Source organism: Nilaparvata lugens, chromosome X, assembly GCF_014356525.2.
Source record: "Nilaparvata lugens isolate BPH chromosome X, ASM1435652v1, whole genome shotgun sequence".
NCBI classification, from domain to species: domain Eukaryota; kingdom Metazoa; phylum Arthropoda; class Insecta; order Hemiptera; family Delphacidae; genus Nilaparvata; species Nilaparvata lugens.
The window spans coordinates 3,327,237-3,337,741 of NC_052518.1; the positions used below are offsets into that span (position 1 = coordinate 3,327,237).

The 10,505-nt window shown below is 35.5% G+C and overlaps 1 protein-coding gene across 1 annotated transcript; it reads right to left on the reverse strand.

Annotated features, from left to right (window-relative positions):
• Nucleotides 1-6,140: 6,140 nt before the first annotated feature.
• On the reverse strand, nucleotides 6,141-7,328 carry LOC111050020 (craniofacial development protein 2-like). Its single transcript, XM_022336254.2, has one exon. It carries the CDS (start codon nucleotides 7,326-7,328, stop codon nucleotides 6,141-6,143), a length of 1,188 nt encoding a protein of 395 aa, XP_022191946.2.
• Between the last annotated feature and the right edge of the window lie 3,177 nt (nucleotides 7,329-10,505).

Sequence of the window (10,505 nt, forward strand, 5' to 3'; positions counted from 1 at the left end):
TTAACTACATAAGAATGTGCTCACAAGATTTAAAATTTAATATTTTCCTATTTTTCTTAATTCCACTGAATACTTACAATGCATCATTTTATCCAAGTTGAAATGTGACAGCAATTCAATTTATCAATTAAATAATAGTTACAATTGAATACTATAAAATTGTCATAAAATACAAATAATAGTGTCAAGTCTGTATGGCAGGATTATTTCTTGAGAGTTTACACCTATATATAACTATTCAGTCCATCTATATGTCTAGAGATAACTTATAATAATCTGTTAGTTTTCTCATAAAATGTGTTGTTCTCTATTCATTATTGAATTTGAAATAAAATTATTTTCTCACTATTATAATAAAAATATGCATTGATGAAAAAGGATCGTCTCCAAAAATGTCAGCACATTTTATCCAAATTTTTAACCATCTCATTATTATTTATTTGGTATATTAATTATAAGGGTGAATTTCATGAATATGAGAGTTCTATTTTGTGTATCAGTTTATTAATGTATTGTTCCAAGTATGTCAACATTTCTACCCAACAAATCAATACGCCTACCTTCAAGGTTCAAAAAATATCAAAGCCATTCACAACTTATACCAGCAAAATTATATGAAAGCAATGTTTGAACACTTAACAAATCCTCTCATACTAAATTTAAATTGTTAATGAAAGAATCAGTCATAGTGAGCCAATCACAAACTTCTCTCAGGGGATGGAATAATATAATATTCTGAATCAATGGTTATTGATTTAAAAAATAATTAGTATGATTGAATTAAGATTATTGATTTAATTCTTGCGACAAAAATGTGTTAACCAAAAAATTCACACATGATTGTGAGTCACCTTGTCTGTGAAAAAACACTGATTAACATTAAGTTTGACAAGGCATTTATGTACTAAATATATCAGCTTATATTCAGAATAATCCAAATTTTCCCGACTTGGTTTATTTTATACTTTTGTTTACGTTTTCCTTTATTTTTAATTGAATTGTTAACGAAGTATAGTTTTCAAATTCATCAAATTGAAACATCTTCACCACAAGCTCAAAGTTCTTAGCGAGATAAATGTGATTGAATGTTGATGGTGGTTATATAATTTACTTCCTAATTCCATTTTCCTCGTTTTCTTTCCACCATATGTTTTCTATTTCTATTTTGGTATAAGTTTTCTATTTGTGATAATGTTCAATCAAAATTTGAATCTAGTTGTTAGGTACCGTACTATCCTATTATGAGATTGGAGAGACCGATTTAAAGAATGTAAGATTATTATTTGATCGTAAAAGTTTGCTATGGAGAGAAATAATTCATTATTCAAAAATCTCTGTGGTACTTTAAATATATCAAGTACAAATTCTCAATAGATTTTAATGTGGTCGTTTTAAAGAAATCTCATTATAATACAGATTCATATTAACAGAATTTTATGAATAATTAAATAGTTCATTTGAAGTGTATGTTACCGTATTTATGTAAGCATAGTTTTACTAACATATTAGGTACCAATTTCGTGTCGATCACCTTTTTTTTTAAATATTGTATTATTATATTTATAGTTATCATTATTGAATCTACACGTGCAATAATAAAATCATGTAATTTTTGGTCTGAATATCTTACGATAAAATATAAATTATGAAGCTGTTCTATTAGTGAATATGGTTGGTTGTTTTATTCCCCATTACCCAATTCCTTGAAATAAATTAATTTTATTTGTGCAATATAATAGAGGAGTTGGGTGGAAAAACGACCTGAGTCAAGAAATCAAGTTTTGCGTAGATTGAGTTTGAAATATTTAGTACACATCTTCATTATTTCATCAGAATGCAATATTCTTGCAAGTATTTGAACTTCATTGATTTTTTTATACTATTTTCAATGCTATTATTCATAATTAGCCAGTAATCCAAGGCTAACTGATATTAATTGATATAAGGTGTGTTGTCTCAGGTCGTTTTTCCATAACCCTGGTTGTTACATGTTCAGAGGTTCAATAAAATGATGAAAAACCCGTATCAAGAGTAGTGATAATGATAATATATTGCTCATGATATTGGATAATTAATAAGTAGGCAAAAAAGATCTAAAAAATGTCATTTGGAAGTGAACAATTGAAGATGATATTTTCTTCTTGAACACGTTTCTTCCCATAATCAAGACTCTGGAATGATACATGGTACTGTTCTGATTTTCGGGAAATTCATACACCCCAATGTTTTCAGCATCGGATTCTTCTTCAGGAGCGTCTTCTTCATTATTTCCATCATCTAGAGGATAATTGGTTCCCTTGGATGTATTAATGATCTTTTTATACCATTCATTTGGTAGAGAGATAGTTGGGAGGATATTTTTAATATTCTTTCCAAAGAATGGACATTGATATGTCCAAAGCTCCGCCAATTTATGTTGATGCATTACAATATTATATTGTATAGTTATTCCAAATTGCTTTTTTCAAATCATATTCAGTTCAATAATTATTTTCTTAGTCTATATTATGTAAATTCATCTATAATTTTGCTGTATTGTAAGCTATTGTATATAAGTGTATAAGCCAGTATACTGTAATCTACATAAATAAAGTACTCAATCAATCAGCTTCTTCTTTTGTAATGAAACAAAATAAGGATTTCACTGGCTGTTGGCTCACAGCTTTTCAGCTGAATAATTTCAGGTTTGCCACACAAACAAAAAATGTTCACAACTCACTCATTTTTCAAGATATAACAACATTTTATGTACCAATCTGTTCAGAATTTAATGGCGGATAGAATGAAGCGTGTTGCGGAAAAACGACACGAGTGGCCTCGGGTCGTTTTTCTAACCAGCTCCTTAAATTTTAAGGAGAAGTGGAGAAACCATTTACCTCACAGCAATAAACTGGTCTCGAATTGTGGAGAATTTCATCCTCTACAAGCTCAGTTATTCTAAATCAATTTTGAAACACTGCTTTTCATCGAAAAACTTCCGAGACCGTGAAAATGTGCAGATGATCATAATGTCTCTGATTACTTAATTTTTTTACTTTCCTTGCCTTATTACCATAGGTAAGGAAAGTATTGCCTTCCGAAAAAAATTAAGGTACCCCAATTTCCAAATTTCGATACGTTTCAAGGTCCCCTGAGTCAAAAAAGTGGTTTTTAGGGGGTATTGGTCTGTATGTGTGTGTGTGTGTGTATATGAGTGTATGTGCGTCTGTGTACACGATATCTCATCTCCCAAAAGGTTGTTTGAATGGCTTCCTTCCTTGGCGTTGGAGGAGCATAGTTCGGGAGTTTGACACTCGTAGCGCTGAATGTAGTGAAGCTTGCAATGCAATCTCTCTTCTCTTTGGTAGAGAGTTAGTGGGGAGGATATTTTTAATATTCTTTCCGAAGAATGGACATTGATATGTCCAAAGCTCCGCCAATTTATGTTGATGCATTACAATATTATATTGTATAGTTATTCCAAATTGCTTTTTTCAAATCATATTCAGTTCAATAATTATTTTCTTAGTCTATATTATGTAAATTCATCTATAATTTTGCTGTATTGTAAGCTATTGTATATAAGTGTATAAGCCAGTATATATTGTAATCTACATAAATAAAGTACCCAATCAATCAATTCCCCCACTTTACCACCAGACCACTTCCCCTCGAAAAAGAAGGTATTCCAAATAGTAAGTCTTTCATGAAAGAACTCACCCCCAATGAAAAAATCTATTCACAGTTGCAGGCCTCCGAAACTAATTGATTGTTGTAGACTGGCCAAAAATGTTCTTGGCCCTTGAAGCCTCTTGAAGAGGCTAGGCAACAGTGTTGGTAGAGACGGGTGGTGGTGTCAAGAGCAAGCTTTGACCTTGAGGGACCCATTTTCGTTTGGCCAACTATAGTTGCCAATCTTGAGATTGACACTCAAAACTAAAACTGCTGCAACAGTCGTATGGGAATGCGTGAAATAGTCGAATAAATTATACATGAAATGAGAGATAATTGAATGCTCTACAATCTCGTAATTAGCACATTCTTGTTTCATCAATTATTGTTGAAATGTTATAAGACTTGAAAGAGCGAAAATATGAAAGAGAAACTGGTTTTTGGAAAATGCATCACTGTAGAACATAAATATCTCGAAAAGTATAGGATTTATCGATAACCTCTACCAAACAAGATTTGTAGGAAATTTATTAAGCTTCATTTTTATGTAGTTGATTATGTCAATAGAACACATTGTTTCCAAGATATTTGCATGTAAGTAATAAGTGGAAAAAATGTAAAGGACAAAACTTGTTGGTAATTTTGTAAGCTTCAATTTTTCATAAAATACAAATGTTTATAAGATGCATAGTTTCCGAGATATATTCGAAAAATGAAAAAAATTTACTTCTTCTTCTTCTTCTTTTCCTTCCCCTTATGCCGCTAAGCGTCGGGTGCCTCCAGCCATTTCTTATATTGCACTCTATCCTGGGCCATCCTCCTAACGTCCGTCATTGTCTTTCCCTTTCCAGCCGCGATACTCGCCACATACTCGCTCCATTCCATCCGTGGTCGTCCCCTGCCTCGACGTCCCTCCGGTCTTGCTTCCATTACCATCCTTGCTTTTCTTTCCTCCCTCATTCGTGTGACATGTCCATACCAACCTAAAGCTTTTCGTTGGACAGAAATGATCAGCTCTTCCTCCTTTAGAGTATCTCTGATCACTCCATTTCTCACTCTGTCTCTCCTTGTCTTTCCAACGACTTTTCTTAAATATCTCATTTCTGAGGAGGTAATTCTACTTTTATGTTTATCTAGGAGTGTCAGGCATTCTGTTCCATACATTAGGATGGGCTTAAAAACTGCTTGATAGATTTTCATTTTTGTTCCCTGGCTTATCTCTCTTTTCCCAAGTAGTGTCCTGCTTATTTGGTAGTATACCTGGTTAGCTTTCCTTACCCTATTATTGATTTCTTCATCAACCTTTCCATCTGTGGAGATGACCGTTCCCAAATATTCAAAGTTATTCACTCTTTCCATAGATTTTCCATTCCACTTTATTTCCATTTCTGCATTTCCCTGCATCTTAGATATCACCATTACCTTACTCTTATCTGTATTTACTATCATTCCCTTGTCTCTTATTGCACTACACCATTCCGTGACAGAATTCTGAAGGTCTCTTTTGTTTGTTGATATCAATGCAATGTCATCCGCATAGATAAGTGCTTGAACATACACAGGACGGAGCTGATGATTTCCGACTTTACTTCTACTTGTTCTTCTTTTACATATTCTCAATATTTGGTCCATCAGCACTATGAATAACAGAGGGCTGAGGCTGTCTCCCTGCTTGACGCCTTTATCCATTTTAAACTCTCCGGACACAGCACCTCCTATTCTCACAACTCCGGTTACATTCTTGTACAGGCTCTTGATCCTTTTCATTATTTCATAAGATGCCCCCGCCTCCCTCAAGGCTGACCACAGGCACTCTCTAGGAACAGTATCAAATGCTGCTTTCAAATCCAGGAAGGCCAAGTAGGTGTCACCAGCGCGGCTCAGTCTTTTGTCCATGACCTGTCTGATAGTAAATATATGATCACTGGTCTGACGATCTCTTCTAAACGCCGCCTGTTCCTCCTCCAGTCCCTCCTCCACCTCTACTCTAAGTCGTCTTTCTAGTATCCGGGAATAGATCTTCAATACTACTGATGATAAGCATATGGCTCTGTAGTTCTCACATTGAACTGAACTACCTTTTTTATGTATGGGAACAATCACATTTTTCTCCCATTCTGATGGAATTTTGGCATACTGCCAGACATCTTTACACAACTTCCATATCCAGTTAGCTACTCTTTCCCCTCCATATTTAATGAGTTCGGGTGTTATACCATCATATCCAGCTGCTTTTCCCAATTTCATGCACTCTATGGCATTTTGAACTTCTTGAAAGGATATCTGCATTTGCTCTTCTACTTGATCTTCTTCATTAGCACCATCAATAGGTCTTACCTCCTCCTGAAATGCCTTTTCATAGTAATTTCTCCACACCTGCAATACATCTTCCAGTTCTGATTTCACCCTTCCCTCCTCATCAATCACACTTCTCACACGCTTTCCATACTTTCCTCGTAGGGCTCGAACTGTGTGCCAAAATTTATTACTCATTGCTTGACTGTTTTCCTCAATTTCCCTTCCAACTCCTCCCATGACTCCAACTTAGCCTTTCTTACTTCTTGTTTGGATTCTCTTCGTCTTTGTACATATTCAGTCCAATCATCTGCATTTTTAGTTCTGAGAAACTTTTTCCATGCCTCCTTCTTCAGTCGAACCTTCTCTTTCACCAAATCGTTCCACCACTTGGTTCTTTTTACATGCTCTCCCACTACTGTCTTTCCACACACTTCCTCTGCAACTCTCAACAGCGACTTCTTCAGTAGGCACCATCTCTTCTCAATATTCTCTTCTGAGCTTCCATCAATTTCTTCCTCCTTCCTCAAGAGCTCCTCAGTTATCAGCCTTTGATATTCTCTTCTGTTCTCTGCCTTCTTCAATTCCATTATCTTTATTTTCTCATACTTGACAGATTTATACTTCTTTGGAGGTCTAATTTGTGTGTCCATAATCAATAGTTTGTGCTCTGTACTGAGCTCCGCACTCCTGTACACTCTCACATCCGTTACCGCATATCTGAAGTGCCTTGAGTATACAAAATAGTCAATTGCACTTTTGACTCCTCTGTTGGGTGATTCGAATGTGATTTTATGGATACTTTTATGGGGGAAGAAGGAATTTCCAACTAACAGATCGTTATCCACACAGAACTCCAGCATTCTCTTGCCACTACCATTCATTACCGACTCTGCTCCATGCTTTCCTAGGCATTCATGTCCTATTGTGATATCATTGCCTACCCTCGCATTCCAGTCACCCATGATTATTATGTGCTTTGCATACTGTCGGGCCTTATCAACTGTTTCCTGTAAGGCTGAGTAAAATGTCTCTTTCTCTAGTTCAGCCGAGTCATCTGTGGGAGCATATATTTGTATTAGTGACACCCTTTCAGCAAACTCTAAATCTGCAGAAATAATTCTAGAGTTTACTGCCGTCCAGCTCACCATTTTTCTTTGGCACTCATCACTTAGTATAATGCCCACTCCTTCCTTTGCTCTAGCTTTCATTTCCACCCCTGAATATAGAAATGTGTATCCCTTATCTAAAGCCATCTCACCACATCCTTTCTTTTTGGTTTCACTAATGCCCATCAATTTCAATCCATATTTCTCCATCTCCTCGACCACCTCACACTCCTTTCCAGCAATAGACGTAACGTTCCATGTTCCAAATTTCATAAAATTGCATTTCCGTTTTTTATTCCTTAAGTCCGGTCCTGTTCCGAGGCTCATTAGTCTTCTCTGAATCCGAGTTTATCCAGCGTGTGGGGGATTAGCCCAACGACGCCTTCTTTGGAGTACTTCTTTGTCTGCCTCCTACCCTTCGACCTGTCCGGCTTGGGTGGCCCTGCTGGTAGTTACACTACCGCCGGCATAGCTCTCTGGGTCACAGGAGGACACAAGCCCCTCCACCAACGACAAGGTGTTGTACTCCCCAGGAGGGGAGAAAAAAAAAAAAAAAAAAAAAAAAAAAAAAAAAAAAATTTACTCCAAACTAAATCTACTACAGGCAATTATTGACGCGCCCACCTGTTATCTGTCAAAACAGAAGTCACCCATACAATGTTCACCACAGTCAATGAATACAGAACAGTGTTCTGTATTCATTCACAGTCTGTTTATTGGACTGTGAGCTCACTGTCATTCTGCTACTGTTTTACGTTACTGTAATTACGGTGCAGAAAATTGTGTTTCAGATCACCTGATCATAAAAATTTTTCAAGATCATTTTGAAAATGATCCAAATCATTGCATTGGATTCAAAGCATAACTATTACATGTTTACATAAACAATATCGGGAACCGAGATTCGCTCTGGAGTACAAAAGCATAAAAATCTGGTGTGGCGCACTCACACAACTTTCCTTGCCATTATAAAAATTGATCAACTGACGCTAGTGTTCACGCGCATTTAAAGTCTACTATTCTAAGATCTGAGGAAGCTGGTGACTGGACAATAGCGCTGCAGACACACGGAGTCTGCTATCCCTTCATAGTGAATGACTTAATAGAATCAACAGTTGCCAACAGTTTGCAATTGAATAATCTTATTTTCTCGAATTTCGAGCTTATTTTCAATTTTAGGTGAAAATGTTACTGAACATTAATTGTAGAGATTTTCATGCTCAATCTTTTCCACTTGAAATTTTTGTTTAAATTGTATCTGATCCTGATAATTGGTAATCTAGAATCAAACTTTGCATAGATTGTGCAGTGCTCCTGAAATTTTTACAGATATGAGACTTGTGGCAGTTGATAGAGCTTATCAATGACTTTTCTAGGTATGAATTTGATCAAAATCGTTGGAGCCGTTTTTGAGAAAATCACGAAAAACCCTGTTTTTGACAACATTTTTGCCATTTTAGCCGCCATCTTGAATTGCATTTGATCGAAAATGTTCGTGTCGGATCCTTATAGTGTAAGGACCTCAAGTTCCAAATTTCAAGTCATTCCTTCAATTGGGAGATGAGATATCGTGTACACAGACGCAAATAGACTCATACACACAACGCACACACACACATACAGACCAATACCCAAAAACCACTTTTTTGGACTCAGGGGACATTGAAACTAATAGAAATTTAGAAATTGGGGTACCTTAATTTTTTTCGGAAAGCAATAGGCTACTTTCCTTACCTATGGTAATAGGGCAAGAAAAGTAAAATATGTATTACAAAAGAAGAAATTATAATAACATTTATACAGAAATGTTCTATCTAATCACAGTAAATTGAGATTAATTCCCAAAGGGAAGGCAAAAATTTCCCTCACAAAGGCCCAGTTGCACAAAAGCCGGTTAGATTTTAATCCTGATTAACTTCACGTGAACCAAATCAGAGAAGACCATTTCAAAAAGATGGATCTACTGAAATTAATCAGGATTGAAAATAACCCGGCTTTTTTTGCAACCGGCACTAAGTACCTGATTAAATATTACAAAAGTTCAACAGCTGAGTCATAATTTTGACACAGTTCACCACACATGAACTCGCTCACTCACTTCCATGACCAACAGACAACGAAATAATTATTATCAGCTGTTTTTCCAAGGATGATAATGGGTATAATTCTGTCTCTCTCCCACACAGGCACACGCATCTTCTGTTATCGAGAGACGACGTTATTATCATATGTTTTCCAAGGATGAATTATCCTTTTAATGTCCTTCAGCAAGTTTTCCAAGGGATGAGACCTAGTTCAATCCAATCTTTATATTATAAACCTACTATGTTCTGAATTTCGTGAGAATCGTTAGAGCAGCTTTCGAGATCCGGTGAAATACAAACATGAAAAGATCTAAACATCCAAACATAAAAACAGAAGTTGCTCGTTTAATAGTAGTCTATAGGATAACACGGACTTTTCTTAAAACTTAGAGAAGCCCGTATAATGCACCACAGCCTAATCTATAGCTCAAATAGGCCTATCAGTACTATATAACCAATTTTCAATAATCCTTCAGAAAGAAGTTATTTTCCATACGATTTAAACAAGCTAAGTGTTGTTGTCCAAAGAAAGTTATTCCCAACATTATTTTGTTGAGAGATTAGTTTTGAACTTATCAAGTGTTAAAAGTTCAAAGATGAAACATAGGTCCTAATAAATAACTTGATTGGTGTTATAAATGTAAATTTGCAAATTTGTATAGAACAGTTCACACCGAGCTTACTCCAGTATTTCCTAATACCAGATTATTCTACTTTATGGAAATATGAAAATAATTGAAAATTGAAAAACTTCTGTTGAAAATAACATCAACATACGTGATAATATAATCCAATTATTTTAAATACAGAGCAAACTATACAAAAATAAATAAAGAAGCATATATATGCCTACACAATTGAACCACAAATTTATATTATTCAGTGTACACACTACTCTGTTTCAGTTCTATTCACTGGGAGAATGCAAACATTTCCAACTACCAAAAAATGTAGTGTTCACATTGAATTAACAAAAGTAATAGTATAATAGAACAGTATGACATTGACAACGTTTGGCACAGTGCAATCGGTCACAAAATCAGGAAGCAAACCTGAACGAAAGAAGTCCCAAAGGTCCATTACTCCCGGCCACTCAGCCAGTCTAAGTCGAAGGAGACAGCTACCGAAACTGCCCCACTCCTACCTCCCCGATACTTTACGCACGCACGGTGTTTGCGCACGAGCCCAAGTATAAACATTGGCTTGTTCAACCAATTAACGTTTCTAAACGGATACTTATAATGAGAAACAAAAAATTACATTGGCTAGCGAGTTAAAACCCACGTATGCTAATATAAATAAAAAACTGAAAATTTCACTGTAAAACACAATAAAAAATCGATATTTTGTAAAAAACATGAATATT

Bases quoted from the DNA above. Each gene is read 5' to 3' on its own strand.
- LOC111050020 (XM_022336254.2), bottom strand. From the start codon at position 7,328: ATGAAATTTGGAACATGGAACGTTACGTCTATTGCTGGAAAGGAGTGT.